The following is a 16965-nucleotide window of genomic DNA, read 5'->3' as shown; positions in this document are numbered from 1 at the left end:
TGAGCCGGATCGCTAAGCCCCGCCCCCCTTGAATAACTTGGATTCCGATCAGGTAAGAAAGTGCAGCAGGAATGTGAGACTGATATAATGCAGACAAAGCTCAGAACATTGTTACACAAGCAAGTCGACAACTGCCTGAAGAAAAAGACCACAACCACCGGCTCGTACCACAAAGTAAATCACATCAGGCTCATGAACCTCAGTCCTCTGAAGAGTTCAGAGAAGATGTTAAAACCCAACACAGCTGGACCCAGACCTCTAAACCCGGCTTCAGCTTCTCATCAGCACAATGTAGATGCAGTGTCACCACCTCTGAGGCAAGAGCGCACAGACACAGACACACAACAGACACACAACAGCCAAACCCTCAGACCTGCAGCTGTAAGAGGCCTGTGAGGTGGAGCTGAGGTATTCAGCAAGTGTGGGCACGGAGCGGCCTGCGAGCTGCGAGCCCAGAGAGGGAGGTGGTGCTGAGACTGAGAGGAGGAGGGTGGAGGAGGGTGGAGGAGGAGACCAGAGAGGGAGGTGGTGCTGAGACTGAGAGGAGGAGGGAGGAGGAGGGTGGAGGAGGAGACCAGAGAGGGAGGTGGTGCTGAGACTGAGAGGAGGAGGGAGGAGGAGGGTGGAGGAGGAGACCAGAGAGGGAGGTGGTGCTGAGACTGAGAGGAGGAGGGTGGAGGAGGAGACCAGAGAGGGAGGTGGTGCTGAGACTGAGAGGAGGAGGGAGGAGGAGGGTGGAGGAGGAGACCAGAGAGGGAGGTGGTGCTGAGACTGAGAGGAGGAGGGAGGAGGAGGAGACCAGAGAGGGAGGTGGTGCTGAGACTGAGAGGAGGAGGGAGGAGGAGGGTGGAGGAGGACACCAGAGCAGCTAGGAGAACATCTATCTCCCAGTCCTCGTGGCACAGATCACACTTCACGGTCATACTTCCAATCCTCTGGATGATGGTTTGTGTTCTTAGACCAGACCATAATAAACATGAGGGGCTGCAGAGCGCTGCAAATGTCTCTGGTTGAGGAGGAAAGACACGAACTGGGCCCCGGGTGCTGGGGACGGACCCAGTTCTGATCAGCCTGATGTGGGTCGGCCTCAGTCGAGGAGAACCTGTGATGAACAGGTCAAAACACCTGATGACACAAAGGTTCAGAACATCTGCTGGTGATCCCCAACAACTGCTGCCAGTCGCCAACTGAACTCGTCCAGACGACCTTCAAACTACAAGAGACACTCGTCCTGCTGTCCTGAGCCGGGACATCGTAACAGAGCCGTCAACAGAGCAGGAGATCTACACCCTCAACACAAACTAACATGGAGGAGAGTGAACGTGACAGAGAACGAGAGGAGTCGCCGAACCAGCTCAGAGAAAACCAGAAGCTCGTCTCTGGAGGTAGTTTGGTCCTGAAACAAGCTGGTTCCCACAAGGGACTTAAAACAAACCAACACAAGAACCATGTCAAACTGGTTTGAGAGTCGACGAACTGGTCCGAGAACCATCGTTACCTGTGAAACCATCTCATACATATGAGAGATGAGATGATGGTCATATCACAGAAACCAGAAAATGTTCAATAAATTCATATCTTCATCACCTCTAGAAAACTGAAGAGGATATCAAATAATCCTTCTGTTAACGTGCTGAGCGTCTTCTAGGATCTGATCTGGAAGCAGATCTGAGACAAACAAACCTCCAGAACCTAAAGATCTACATTAACCTTCATCTCCTGAAGGACGGGAATCTTTTAAATCATCAACGTGGGACTGGTGGTGGAAGCTCAGCTATCATAGCAACAATAGAAGGACAGCTAACAAGAGACAACTGGACGTTTTGGAGGACATGTGGGAATCGAACGCTGCACATGGTCCTGAGTGAAGTCATCTGAGTTCTGAACCTTTCAATAGAGAGAGAGACTCAAAGAGTGGCAACGGAGCAAAGATCCAAAAGAGTAATGAGAAAAAGTGATGAGAGAGGAGCTGGAGGGGATGATGGTTTGTGTGTCTGTGTATGTGTCTGTGAGTGTGTGTCTTTGTGTGTCTGTGTTTCATCTCTGGCTCCTCTCTCCTCCCATCTGTCGCCTGCGGCGGCTCCAGCAGCTGACGCACACAAACACTAACCACAAAATGAATTATATTTACATGTCCATCCATTCATGCATCAGCCAATCACAGCTGAGCGAGAGGAGGACCCGCCCCCCTGTTAGAGAGAGAGAGGGACGGGTTCTACTCGTCAGGTCTTTTCCTCTTTGTGACGACGTTGAGAGCAGAAGCTGTAATTTAAGTTTGAGACGCCGGGGAAGCATCTGCCCAGTCGTCCCATCATGCACCATCATTACCACAGCTCCTCATTTCAAATCACAACTCACACAGCTACACACACACACACACACACACAGCTGCAAAGGAACACAACACAGCCTCAGGTTTCTGTCGACAACACAAGCTTCAGTTTCACAACATTTTTATTCAGTTCAGTTCTGATGCAGAAGAAACAGAAAATATCATCATGGGTTCTGAACTTTCATTATTTTACATTCCGATACGACAAAAACACAAAATGATGCAACAACACAACTGACTCCTTGAAAGTGGATCCAGATTATTTGAGCGATGACGCTGATTGACAGCTGCCACTCACTCATGCTGGGTTGAGAGCCTGGATGTCTCTGGGTTCGGATCCCAGATATTAGGTTTCTGGACATAGTGAAACGAGTTGTGTGTCTTGATTCAGTGTGATGGGCTTCAGGCTCCTTTGTGTTAAACTGTGTAACGTGGAGATGTTGAGGAACAACTGGACAGTCACAGTCTCACCTGCTCGTTTCCTGTTTGGTTCCTGATCGTTTGGCTCAGCGATTACCCCCCCCCCCCCCCCCCTTCATTTCCTGCTAGCCGCAGCCTCTCGCTCCTCGTCCCTTTGTTTCCTAACGTTTTATTTCCTCTGCCTCCGTTTTCTCCGGGAATGAGACTCGATGATAATCGCCGTGAAATTGCAGGAATATTACGCTCACAGGCGTCTGTGCTTCTTCAGATGTGTCGGAGTAATAATCAGAAAAAAACACACGAAGTGTCTGTTTCCAAAAAAAGAGGAAGTGTTTGATTTATGAATCCAAATCCTTCCTCAGTGAACCTGAGGCCTCGTCATCCTCAGCTCACCTGGTTCCACCGTGCACTGGTTCAATGGTTTGAAACCAGTCCACGTTTAAAACTGTGTCAGAGCAGAAACGTGGAGGATACAGGACTTCTTCTTCTTCTACCTTCTTCCTCTTCTTCTTCTTCTTCTTCTTCTTCTTCTTCTCCTTCTTCGTCTTCTCCTCCTTCTTACTCTTCCTCTTCTTCTTCTTCCCCTTCTCCTCCTTCTTCTTCCTTCTGCCTCTTCTTCTTCTTCTTCTTCTTCTTCTTCTTCTCCTTCTTCGTCTTCTCCTCCTTCTTACTCTTCCTCTTCTTCTTCTTCCCCTTCTCCTCCTTCTCCTCCTTCTTCTTCTTCTTCTTCTTCTGAATCCAGCCTCCCGACAGACGGATGAATGAATCTTCTCCGTTCTCCTGGTTTTCCTCCTGTTAACCCGCCGAGCGTCTTACCTTCCGAGATCTCGTTGTCCTCGTTGACCCCGGCGTCTTGTCTCCCCTGGGACCGAACCACCTCGATGCCTGATCGCTGAGCTGCAAGACACAACAGCTAACGTTAAACTACTGTGATAGTGGAGGAGGAGGAGGAGGAGGAGGAGGAGGAGGAGGAAGAGGAGGAAGAGGAGGAGCTGATTAGACGGAGTTAAAGTCTCCTACCTTCATGTTTGGCCTGGAGAGGTTTACTCTCGCGTCCTCCACTGACTGCGACGATTTGAAAGTCGTATTCTTTGGACGGGTCAAAGTCCTCGATGAGCAGCTTGGCTTCCTGTTTCGAGACCTGAACTTCCTCCTTCTGTCCACCTGTGCAGGGCGAGAGAGGAACCACATCAGAGAGAGAGAGGGACAATAAGGTTTATATAAACCGCTTTATGCAGAGACAAGTTTTATATTCTAGTTTGAACTTTTCATCACCACACTGAGACACACGATTAAATAAACTCATAAACACTTTGAAATATGAGAAACTTTTGATTCCAAAGCACAAACACTTCATTATGTTTCATTCTGCGTTAATTGCATCTTTCCCCTCGTGTTTAAAGAAGCAGCTTCAGGCGGTTTGACGGTGTCTGGCTTCTTCTCTAATGTGACACTCAGGGATCACCCGGTGGAATCCATGTAATTATGTTCACACAAAGTCAACACATCCACTCACAACATCTGTTTCAGCTGCATGAAGAGAAACCTCAAAACTGTTTTATCACCGACAGCGAGATTCAACCTCAGACTGAACTTCCTGTCAGGTGACGTTCGCCATCGGCCTGTGAGCCGAGTGTTAGCGGAGCGAGAAACAACGACCTGCGTCAGAACCGGGGGACGACTGAGGAGGAAGGAAGGAGGAAGGAGGAAGGAGAGTGAAGGAAACAAAGGAAGAGAAGACAGACGACAAGATAATGAGATAAGAGATGAAGACATTTTGAAAGAGGACACGAGAGAGATGAATAAGGTGCGAGGAGGCAGGAAGGAAAACAGAGCGTCACTCAGAGGAGTTCCAAAAGTCTCTTTAAATAAACCCTCATGAATATCAGACTCTAAATATGTATTTTTCATCAGGATTCATGAATTATTCTCTGAGAAATCTTATAAAATCTCCAACCTCCAAGAAAGTGAGGAAAGAAATCCTGGATTTACAACAATTTAAGTTAATTTCGATTTAATAAGTTCTGTCACATCCTTTCATCAGATGTCATAGAAATCTGTTTATCCATTATTAGTTTGATAATCATTGATCGATATGTTGAAGACGCTTTTCTCTTTATCGACTGGAAGGTAAGTTTGAAATGAGGAGACAGAGAACGGGGACAGACTGGGAACGTGTGGGAATCGAACCTGCAGCTGCTGCAGCAGGACACATGCCTCAGTATGTGGGACGCCCGCTCTAACAGGACAGCTTGTTATTATTAGTACTAATATTCTTAGTTATTAGAGCTTCCTCCAGGTGCCGGCAGGTAAACAGCCTGAAAACCCAGTGAGGCTCTGGTAAGAGAGGAATTTCTCTTTACTCACTGATATCAGTTTCAGCTCCATGTGGGTCAGGCCAGCTACACACACACCTGCACGTTCTCACACAGCATCAAACCATCACACTAACTATCTGAGAGTGACACCATCACTCAACCTGTCCAGAGAAGAAGATGAGCTGTGATCCGCCCGGGGCCGAGGAGCCGAGGAGCCGAGGAGCCGAGGAGCCTCACACTTTATTATCGCCCGAGGGGAAACCAGCAAAGAGCAGATCAGGGAGAAACCACACAACCGAGAAGAATCAAGGGACAGACAGAAATATGAACAAGAGAAGAAGAAAAGAAGAAATGAAAGAGAAGCAGTGAATCCTGCAGGACCATGTTTAACTGTCGTAGCAGCAGCAGATTAGCTTCAGTCTGATGTTTTATTCTTTGTGTGTGAGATTAAACTAATCGTGTCATTTCGCCTCCTGCTCAAACTCAACAGCTTAAAGTGTCTGAATCTCGTTTCCACCATCTGCTCCTGCAAAATGACTGACGGAACAAAGTCCTGCAAACTTTTAAAAACAGGAGTAAGTTCCTTAACAATCGAGAAAAGTCAAAGTTAGAAATAAAAGAATCACTTTCTGGGAGTAGAAGCTTGAATGTGAGACAGGAAGAGGCTCGACTTTAGAAGGAAACTGGATCGTCCTCACGCTGAGATCAGCCCCCCCCCTCTCACCTCCCTTCACTTCCTCTCACTTTTCTAAATCTGTTCTTCTGTCTTTCCCTTCTTCAGAACTGAGCGGTACCTGAAGGCAGCATGTTGCAGAACCCGGTTAAGTGTGGCAGTGTTGGTGCCGGGTCGTCATGGTGGTGTCACTGTCCTCCAGCTAACAGAAAGGCTCAAACGAGGGATTCGCAAGGTCACAGTGAATTTGACCATTGACCATTGACCACAAAAAACAAACCAGTTCATCTTTGACTTGAATTGAACGTTGATACCAAATTTGAGGAAGTTCCCTGAAGGAGTTCCTGAGATGTGTTAAAGTCCCAGTGACCTTGAAAAGCTTAACGCCTCTGGCTTCCGTCACCGGTGCAGAGGAAGAGAAATGTTTAATAAACTTCTCCATAAAACCAATAACAGACAATTTGAACTGGTAAAATGTAAAGAGTAAGCAGGTGATAAACCAGTGGGATCTCTAGGATGTTCACACTGTGGACCTGCTGCTCACGACCTCCAGGGACACTTGTCTCTCTGTGATCCGACCGGCGCTGGAGGCGTCACCTCCACGAGCAGTAAAAACCTCTGCACCTGTTTTCACACTGTCTGATGTTAATGACAGAGCGGCTCAGCGATGATCCTACGTGAGTTCATCACTTTTTGAACTTTTTGAATTTTTATGGATTTCAAACCCACAAAAGAACAACAGGCTCCTCCAGATGAAACCACGGTCTGTGAAGCTGCAGCAGGAACCCGTCTGTCCTGTCCAGACTCAGGTTCTGATCCTGTCGTCCTCTAAATCTGCTCGTTTCAGTTCTTTCGAGTTCTTTCATGCTGCATCGTGCTGCAGGACGTTACGGCCGAGGAACCCTTGAGCAGGGCACTAAACAACCGATCCCTCACAGCGTCCAGGTGTGAAGTGGGTGAGTGTGAGAACAGGCAGGACGCGACAGGAGGAGGAGAGAGAGAGTTCCTGATAAATCAAGTTTAAACTAGAAGATTCCTGCAGAGAGAAGTTCCACCAGCCTCAGACGACACTATTTCATTTCCTGCTCTTTAGATCGTAAACGTACGTGACTTCACAGTCGGCCGTCAACTCTCACGTACAAACACAAACTACTGTTTTCACACAGAAGCATAAACAATTCAACACGAGGATTCAGATCATCGTCATCTGCTGAAACTGAATAAAACCAAACGACTTCATTTCTCACAAACACGTCAACGAATCAGAGTCGACCACGTTCAGCAGCGTCAGCAGAAAACCTGCTGAGTCAGTGCAGCGTCAGAACATCCATAAAGTTTTAATGGTTCACCACGAAGAAGCAGAAGTCATCTAACCTCCCGTCGGTCTGGAGATCATTAGAGGAAACTGTGCACGTTCAGGGAACCATCACAATAATCACCCTGATCATCAGAAGGACATCTCCACTCTATGTTAGGGGGCGTGTCTGAATAGTCTAGTTAGGGGGCGTGACTGAATAGACTAGTTAGGGGGCGTGACTGAATAGTCTAGTTAGGGGGCGTGACTGAATAGACTAGTTAGGGGGCGTGTCTGAATAGCCTAGTTAGGGGGCGTGACTGAATAGTCTAGTTAGGGGGCGTGACTGAATAGTCTAGTTAGGGGGCGTGACTTAATAGACTAGTTAGGGGGCGTGTCTGAATAGCCTAGTTAGGGGGCGTGTCTGAATCGCCTAGTTAGGGGGCGTGTCTGAATAGCCTAGTTAGGGGGTGTGTCTGTTTAGCCTAGTTAGGGGCGTGGCCGAAAAGACTAGTTATGGGGCGTGTCTGAATAGCTTAGTTAGGGGGCGTGACTGAATAATCTAGTTAGGGGGCGTGACTGAATAGCTTAGTTAAGGGGCGTGTCTGAATAGCCTAGTTAGGGGGTGTGTCTGTTTAGCTTGGTTAGGGGGCGTGTCTGAATAGCCTAGTTAGGGGGCGTGTCTGAATAGCCTAGTTATGGGGCGTGTGAGAACAGGCAGGACGCGACAGGAGGAGAGAGAGAGTTCCTGATAAATCAAGTTTAAACTAGAAGATTCCTGCAGAGAGACGTTCCACCAGCTTCAGACGACACTGTTTCATTTCCTGCTCTTTAGATCGTAAACGTACGTGACTTCACAGTCGGCCGTCAACTCTCACGTAGAAACACAAACTACTGTTTTTACAACAGAAGCATAAACAATTCAACACGAGGATTCAGATCATCATCATCTGCTGAAACTGAATAAAACCAAACGACTTCATTTCTCACAAACACGTCAACGCATCAGAGTCGACCACGTTCAGCAGCGTCAGCAGAAAACCTGCTGAGTCAGTGCAGCGTCAGAACATCCATAAAGTTTTAATGGTTCACCACGAAGAAGCAGAAGTCATCTAACCTCCCGTCAGTCTGGAGATCATTAGAGGAAACTGTGCACGTTCAGGGAACCATCACAATAATCACCCTGATCATCAGAAGGACATCTCCACTCTTTGTTAGGGGGCGTGTCTGAATAGTCTAGTTAGGGGGCGTGTCTGAATAGCCTAGTTAGGGGGCGTGACTGAATAGACTAGTTAGGGGGCGTGTCTGAATAGCCTAGTTAGGGGGCGTGGCTGAATCGCCTAGTTAGGGGGCGTGTCTGAATCGCCTAGTTAGGGGGCGTGTCTGAATAGCCTAGTTAGGGGGTGTGTCTGTTTAGCCTAGTTAGGGGGCGTGACTGAATAGCTTAGTTAAGGGGCGTGACTGAATAGCTTAGTTAAGGGGCGTGTCTGAATAGCCTAGTTAGGGGGTGTGTCTGTTTAGCTTGGTTAGGGGGCGTGTCTGTTTAGCTTGGTTAGGGGGCGTATCTGAATAGCTTAGTTATGGGGCGTGTCTGAATAGCTTAGTTAAGGGGCGTGTCTGAATAGCCTAGTTAGGGGGTGTGTCTGTTTAGCTTGGTTAGGGGGCGTGTCTGAATAGCTTAGTTAGGGGGTGTGTCTGTTTAGCTTGGTTAGGGGGCGTGTCTGAATAGCTTAGTTAGGGGGCGTGTCTGAATAGCCTAGTTAGGGGGTGTGTCTGTTTAGCTTGGTTAGGGGGCGTATCTGAATAGCTTAGTTAGGGGGCGTGTCTGAATAGTCTAGTTAGGGGGCGTGTCTGAATAGCTTAGTTAGTGGGCGTGTCTGAATAGCTTAGTTAGGGGGCGTGTCTGAATAGCCTAGTTAGGGGGTGTGTCTGTTTAGCTTGGTTAGGGGGCGTGTCTGAATAGCTTAGTTAGGGGGCGTGTCTGAATAGCTTAGTTAGGGGGCGTGTCTGAATAGCTTAGTTAGGGGGCATGTCAGATGTTAGCGATGTGAGACGTACGATCTGCACGAGGTGTTTCAGGAGCGTTGGTGTTTAGAGAAGAGAGAAACTCCCTTCACCTCAGACTTCAGAACTTTCACTTCAAACCGTGAAGCAGCTTGATCTGAAAACTAATTTCTGACCCGTGTGTTTCTCCAGCGGAGTCGTACCTGGTCGTGTGGTGTAAACCACCTTGTAGCTTTCAAACTGTCCTTTCGGCTCCTTCCACAGAACCTGCAGCTTCGTGGGACTCAGGACTTTGGCTCGGAATCTTCGCGGCGATGAAACTGGGCGGAGACAGAAGGACACAAACAGCTTTACGAGATAAACATCGGATTAAAACTGTAAATATAGGAATGAGTGGATAAAACAGATGATCCCTGTCATGCAGCATCCACAAGTCCAAGGTTTGGATTTGAGACTAAATGCATATTAGTGGGTTTGATCCATAACCCTGGATTGAGTTCAGTTTTCTTATGGTAAATTTTCCAACAGAGGGTTCCACCTCTTATGTATTAACGTGACCATATGTTGTGTTTAATAAAGTGACAGAAGTGTCCTCAGCAGCCTGGTTGTCTCGCTGGGGGACGTTTGACGGAGACGCAGGTTGTTCCTGCTCGGTGATGCATCGATCGACTTGTCAGACTGAACTCCCTCCAGGGTGATGGTGCTCGCTCCATCTGGTCTCAACAGTTAGGAAGGAAAGAACACGAGAGAGGAGGATGAATCTCATCCGAACGGGAGGACACACTTCAGAGAGAGAGAGAGAGATTAGATCGATGTCACATTAAAAAGCAAAGTCCCATTCTCCTCCTCTTCCTCATCCTCGTCTTCCTCGTCTATCATGCTCATTTGTCCCTGTGGGCGAACGACAGGTCTTCCTCTGTGTTCCACTTACCGGCGGCATCAAAGCAACGCCCCTGCCTTTCTTCCTGATTAATCCCCCCCCCCCCCATGTATCCTTCAATCATTTCATTCTCACCCTCGCTCTTCCTCTCTCTCTCTCTCCCTCTCTCTCCCTCTCTCTCTCTCTCCCTCTCTCTCTACTCCCCCGTCCCGATCTCATTTGCTTTCTTTTCCTTCTCTTGCTGCGTCTGTGCTTTGAAATCGTCGTCAGGAGAAAGAGGAGGATGAGAGGAAGGAGTGAACGAGACTCTGTTTTAACTGCATGAAGAGAGAGAGAGAACAAAGGGACACCGAAGGGAGAAGGTTCTGGAATAGCATGAGAACTATTCCTCTCCTGTAGTCAGACGTTCAGCACATCGACCACCAGCTGAAACTCTAGATCCTCTTTACGACGGCCTCGACCTGTGAAACCATCAGAAAGTCAACAACGCTGCGTCACGCCCACTTTATCCCACTTCTCCAAAGTGTGATGCTGATTGACGGAGCAGTGTTGTTGTGATTTCAGATTCAAACACTGGAGCGAGGCCATTGTAAAGCGCTGCGATGCCAACAACCACATCTCCAGGTCAACAACCACATCCCCCCATCACTTTCACACCGGCAGAGCCAAATCCCAGAGGAGGAGAACTCATGGAGAAGCATTCCACATCTCCGTTTGTCAACGACACAAAACAAAAAGATAAGCCACGGGCTGCAAAACAAAAAACCCACAAACTTGTGTGTTTGTGTCCTCGTCATGAGGTGAGCCATCTGCTGCGCCGACTTCTTTAAATACACAGACGGTGAGAGACAGGAGGCTGAGAGGGACGGTTCACCCAAAACTAAATCATCAGAGAACCTTTAGAGGATGTGTGTGTGTGTGTGTGTGTGTGTGTGTGTGTGTGTGTGTGTGTGTGTGTGTGTGTGTGTGTGTGTGTGTGTGTGTGTGTGTGTGTCTGTTTGGGACAAAATGCAGCCGGGTCATTTACAGTGATGATAATAAATATGATGTTTGAATATTCAGGGGCAGATCCTTTTAATGTCATCGATGATCCGGATGTTTATGGGATGATATTTGAGAGTGTTTATGAAATGTGCTTCAGATTCAGATGAAGTGTGAATCTCACTGAGGCTTCATAAGGAGGCTGCTGGTGGAGGAGTGTGTGTCCCTCTGGTTCTGTGATGTGCTGACGGAGCTAATCCCACAGTCGTGTTGAGGACGACACAGTTTTGAAGTTAATTATCATCTTTCTTTGAATCAGCTTCTTCCAACAACACAGGATTTAGTCGAGCTGATGAGATTTAACACATAAACAGATTTTCGGGTGAACCGCCGCTTTCACACGAGTCGTCATCTGCAGAAAACATAAACCCATGTAGGTACGTGAAGAAACTTGAGTTCAGCACTGGGAGGATAATCCCAGTTTCAATGGAGAGAGCTTGAAGTCGGCGCATTCAACAGCAGGCAAATATATTTATATACAAACACACATGAGGAATACTGAAGCAATTATCTCACCGACCTGGGGAAGAGAGCGAGGGCTGGATTTCAGCTCAGGGTTTATCTCTCATCTGCAGAGAGCTGCTCAAATCCCAAATGACTCCAGACGCAGATACTTCGCACCTCTCTGTTTGTTGTGCAGTGGAACCGCGTGTGCGAATGTTGTGTGTAGCCGTGTCAGTGCGACTGGAGTGTGAGCATGTGTGTGCATGAATTATTTACGTTTGCCCAAAACAGGAGGAAAATTGAACTCCGGTGCACATACAAATCTTTGTGCAGCTTTTTATCTGTGAAGCTTTAGTTTTAGAAACCTGGTTCCTTTGCAGCCACGCACACACACACACACACACACACACACACACACACACACACACACACACACATGTACATGCACACTTCTCTGTGAGATTGTATTCTCACACAGAAACATGTATTGAATACTGAGGAAACCTCCTGGTGAAGACAAAGGCCTCAAGTGTGAAGATGAAAATTGAATCTTCATCTACTTTTCCTGGAGAATCTTGTGCAAGCAGCCGACACCGGTCAACGGGGGGTGGGGGGGGGGGGTCAACGTGTGTCACCTTAAGCATCATGGGATCAGATCATAAACTGTAAACACAGATGAAAGACACGTCTGCACGTTGGAGACTGAATATGTTGGATAAGCACACCGCCATTTTGTATTTTCAACGTCATTTGCAGCAGTGATCCCGGTGTGGAGCCACGCTATCAAGGTCCCGCCCATACACGTGTCGACCAATCAGGAGTCAGTATCCTGATTGAAACATTCAATCAACGTCTACTGCAGCCAGCCACCAGGGGGCGATCGAGATGTTTTGGCTTCACTGTTCGAGAACAGTAATGTCGTCCATCTTGATTTACGGACTATGTCCCATTAATTTTGGCATGCGGCAGGTAGAGGGCGCTGTTCTTACAAACCAGAGATAAAGCTTTTATAGTTTTTATAAACTGATGTCGGACGTTCTCAGAAATGAAACGTAGAGAAGCTGTGACCTAGAACATCTCTGACATGGGACCACAGTCCACACCAGCGTTTCCCTGCAGGTGGAGAAACCACAGATCAAACCTCAGAGGCTGAACTGGGCCACTGACGTTTTCTTTGACCTTAAACTGGGATTCGGTGACAGGCGTCTGCTGGGAGAGGAATTTAGGACGAGACTAAGTAATTAGTTATTAACAGTGCTCGCTAACCTTTTCTACAATCTGCAGTGAAACCTGGGAAGCAGAGAACAGGATGAACACTGCAGATTAAACAAAAACACCTTGAAAAGGTTCAACTCAGTTATCAACACAGAATAAATATGAATCTGAGGTCGACTGTTATCTCAGCTCGTCTGACTCGAGGACTTGAGGAGTTTCTGGAACCTGTCCAGATCGTAACTCCTCAGCTCCTCTCACTGAGGCGCCCTCGCTCAGGAATGCTGTGGTTTCAGTTCACTGGCCAAAAACCAGTAAGTGACTCTGCTGCTCCAACGTCAAGCTGCAGCTTCACCGGGTCGGTCGGGGGGGGGAGTCGATTTAACATCTCAATATATACAGGCTACGGTAAAACACACATTTACCACTATTATCTAATATTCACTCAGGTTATTTTTTATTTATAAGGGCCAAATCTTTACTGGTTTTAGTTTCTCACTTCTCAGTTTGATTAACATGAGGTTGATGGTTCACTGAGTTGAGATAAGGTTAATCTTCACTGACCCACGTACCTCAGATAACCAGGCAGTAGCTTCTAGTGATTCAAAGACCATGAGGTTTATAAAAGGTGTTCCACAGGGCTCTATCCTGGGTCCTCCTCTTTTCACTTCTTCACCTGAAACCAGCAGCTTGATGAAGTGAGTCTGATGTGTGAGTGTGAACAAGAGAAAGTTTCCTCCTGTTTCTATGTTCATTGTATGCACCAATTACCAGAGCAAATTCCTTGTAGGTGTAAACCTACTTGGCAATAAAATACTTCTGATTCTGATTCTGATTCTTCTCTCCCTGAGCGTCTGTGACTCTGCTGAGTGGGTTCCATCTCCTGAGAGAACAACTGACTGAGAGTCACAGACACAATCAGCTGAAGAGTGAAGCTGAACTGAGATCAGTTAAAAACACTCTGAAGTTAATAAAAAACTGAGTTTATCTCCAATATTCAGCAGGAAACTGTGAAACATGAAGAGTTCTGAACAGAGTTTGGTGGATTTGACAGCGGTTGATGCACAGTGATGATGTCACTTCTTTGTGGATCTGATCTCTGCAGCATCGAGCAGGTCTGGTCCTGTTTCAGGTCTGAAAGCTTCCTGATGCAGAATGTGTTAACGTGAAGAACCAAACTGACTCGGGGCCAAACGTCTCTACGTTAGCGTCACATTCTCACTTCAAACAAACTGGAAACACAAAGCGTCATCGTGACTCCCGCTTGCACTCGATCAGCTGATCTCACAGTCTGAACATCGATCTACAGAGAAGCTGTGAGCAGAGCGTCGGTCAAAGGTCAACACCGGGGTCAAAGAGGCTCTGTGTTAAAGAGATAACGTGTTCATCTCTGAATAAGTTCAACAGAGTGAGAGACGACAGGAAACAAGGAGAGAACATGATGTGCATGAGCAGATGGAAGAGAGGATCATGAAGAGGTAGAAGATTTCACATCTGTAACACGAGTTAGAATTCCCTTTGAACAGATAAATAAATAATCTGAACACGTGTGGATGAATCTCAGGGCGACAGAACACGCCACAGCCGTCTGTCGGCAGAACACGTCTCCTCATTAGGAGTTCAGCAACCCCCCCCCCCCCACCGAGACAAACACCAGAGGGAAATTCAATGAAAAACGAAAACTTCTAAATAAAAATTCTTTGAGGACGAAGCTGCAGAAAAACAAGCGATGTGTTTCCACACCAGCGCCACAGTGAGGTCTGCTGAGGCTGCAGTAAATGATTCATCACGAGGACACGCCCACCACACGTGTGTTCAGCAGAACCTCTCGTTCACGTCCAGATCAGCAGCGTCTGTGAGGTCGAGCTCACAGTGAATCAAGATGGAGGAAACCCTGAGGTCAGCTGTTTTCAATCTCCTGCTTCACACGTGGAACTCAACTCTTTGCTGTTTGTAGGTTTTCATCCCTGATTTAAAAGCTATTTCACACAACAAGCTGAAGCTCTGCAGAAACAAGAGAGACAAGCTTCATCATGATGAGGAAGCTGTCGGTCGTGTTCGGAACCACAGAACTTCTGGTGTTCCTGTGGCAGAGCTAGAAACTGGTTCTCCTGGTTCACGGAGTCAGACCTGTGTCTAGCTCTACCGCTGGGGAACGTCCTCACAGTTTATCACCGGGATTGAACACTCGGACTCTCAGTGACCAGGAAACGTCACGTTCGGCCCCGCGGGACGTTTTGTTAGAAAGCTGCTGTAGCTGTGCGTGATGCCCCCTGCTGGCCTCGGAGTAGAAGGCAGGTTAGTGGTGGCACTTACCTTGGCCTCGCGCCGGCTGAGGGACCAGAGAGATGAGAACCAAGCCCAGCAGGCACAGACCCGGCCTGACGGAGCAATGCATCCTGGGACAGCAAGACGTGACCTGAGCAGGAGAGGGGGAGGACAGAGGAAGAGGAGGGAGAGGAGGAGAGGAGGGAGAGGGAGAGAGGATGGAGAGGAGAGAGATACAGAGGAAGAGGAGGGAGGGGAGGGAGAGGAGGGAGGGGAGGAAGAGGAGGAGAGGAGGGAGAAGAGGAGAGGAGGGGGAGGGAGAGGAGTGAGAGGAGGAAGGGGAGGAAGAGGAGGGAGAGGAGGGAGAGGAGGGAGAGGAGGGAGAGGAGGAAGAGGAGGAGAGGAGGAGAGGAGGAGAGGAGGGGGAGGAGGAAGAGGAGGGAGAGGAGGGAGATACAGAGGAAGAGGAGGGAGAGGAGGGAGAGAGGAGGGAGAGGAGGGAAGGGAGGAAGAGGAAGGAGGGGAGGAAGAGAGGAGAAAGAGAGGAGGAAGAGAGGAGGAAGAGGAGGGAGAGGAGGGAGAGGAGGGAGGAGTGAGTGAGAGAGCAGAGGAACTTGAATCCTCCTCTGGTCTAAAATGTAAAAACCTTCGTCTCTAAAATGTCAACAGGACCAAACATGAAATTTGATTCAGGATTAATCTGATGTTCAGATTTCTGTCTGTAAATTTGCACAAAGTCTTCATTTCATAATTCTTACTTCATATAATGAAAGATAATAATTTAATAACCAACGAGAGAAGCTTCATGATGATTTATCAGTGAGTTTTTTCAACCCATTCAAGAGTTAAACTGGAAACAGATTCTGATGCTTATCAATATCAATGTGATTTTATTAATTAGTCCCAAATGACACATTTCTCATCATTTCGGAGGATTTCAACCTGAACGTGGATCAAAGTGAATCAGATCCTGAATTAATATATAAACTCTGAAGGAGCCGGAGGTGAAACACGAACATCTCTAAAAATCTGTTTCCACTCAACCAACACACAACGTTTTCAATATAACGTTAGAAAACCTGAAGAAAAAATGTCATTCATTTATGATTATTAACAACAGAGCACGTTGGTATTTTCACCAGGTGAGATTCAAAGTTAGAGAAACACGTGTGAGTGTAAAATGTTCCTGTCGTGGATCTGCTGCGTGTTTCCAACAGAGACATGACGCGCACAGAAACACGCGTGAGTGTAAATACGTATAGAGACATGACGCGCACAGAAACACGCGCAGAGGACGATCCAGAACCAGGTGTGACTCCTGAGGAACTTTGTGTTTCCAGGAGATGAAGCTCAGAGGAGCTCAGGTGAGCTGAGCACGCGCCACCCGCAACACGCTGCGTGTGCGTAAAGGCGCGCGCGTGTGTCCGCGGGTTCTCTTTAGGTTGCACGGGTTTTATTTAGTGTGTATTTGAGTGTTGGATTAGAGAGAGAGAATAAAAGATGAAGAGCAGACGCACCTCCTCAGCTCCGATGTTCTCCTCCTCAGAAAATATGTTCTCCTCCTCAGCTCCTCAGTTCTCCTCCTCAGAGCAGATGTTCTCCTCCACAGCTCCTCAGTTCTCCTCCACAGCTCCGATGTTCTTCTCCTCAGCTCCTCTGTTCTCCTCCACAGAGCAGATGTTCTCCTCCTCAGCTCCTCTGTTCTCCTCCACAGAGCAGATGTTCTCCTCCTCCTCTCCGGACCGATGACTGGAGCTCCCTGCTCCTCACTGCGCCTCTGACTCCTCCGCTGAGCGCAGGTGACACAGCGCAGCACTACCGGCCCGAGCCCTTCAAAATAAAACCTCCTCACAGGGCTCAGCTGCAACACACATGCATTCCTCAGTATTACAGTATTACAGTTTACACTACTACAGTGTAGTAGTACTGATAGGCCTAGTACTAGTACTCTGTTTGAAGCTGTGTGGCCGGTGCAACTCGACCCGTTTCCAAGGATCCTTCAGATGCATCCTTCTGAGAACCAAAGGCTCAGAAGGTCGGACACTTCCGGTCTAAAACAATCCCAGAATTCAACTGATC

The 16965-nt window shown here is 47.8% G+C and overlaps 1 protein-coding gene across 1 annotated transcript in view; it reads right to left on the bottom strand.

Annotated features, from left to right (window-relative positions):
• The window catches only part of LOC128461466 (collagen alpha-1(XIV) chain), a 45950-nt gene extending 29270 nt beyond the window's left edge, over positions 1–16680 (bottom strand). The window contains exons 1-5 of the mRNA XM_053446390.1: positions 16404–16680; positions 14935–15037; positions 9245–9361; positions 3773–3916; positions 3569–3649 (exon numbers count right to left, since the gene is read on the bottom strand). Coding sequence (XP_053302365.1) covers positions 3569–3649; positions 3773–3916; positions 9245–9361; positions 14935–15016 — 424 coding nt within the window. The 5' untranslated portion in view covers positions 15017–15037; positions 16404–16680. The remainder of the gene's footprint in view (positions 1–3568; positions 3650–3772; positions 3917–9244; positions 9362–14934; positions 15038–16403) is intronic.
• Between the last annotated feature and the right edge of the window lie 285 nt (positions 16681–16965).

Source organism: Pleuronectes platessa, chromosome 18 (assembly GCF_947347685.1).
Source record: "Pleuronectes platessa chromosome 18, fPlePla1.1, whole genome shotgun sequence".
Taxonomy (NCBI): Eukaryota; Metazoa; Chordata; class Actinopteri; order Pleuronectiformes; family Pleuronectidae; genus Pleuronectes; species Pleuronectes platessa.
The sequence above is the reverse complement of the archived record's forward strand: the minus strand, read 5'-3'. Positions and strand labels throughout refer to the sequence as shown.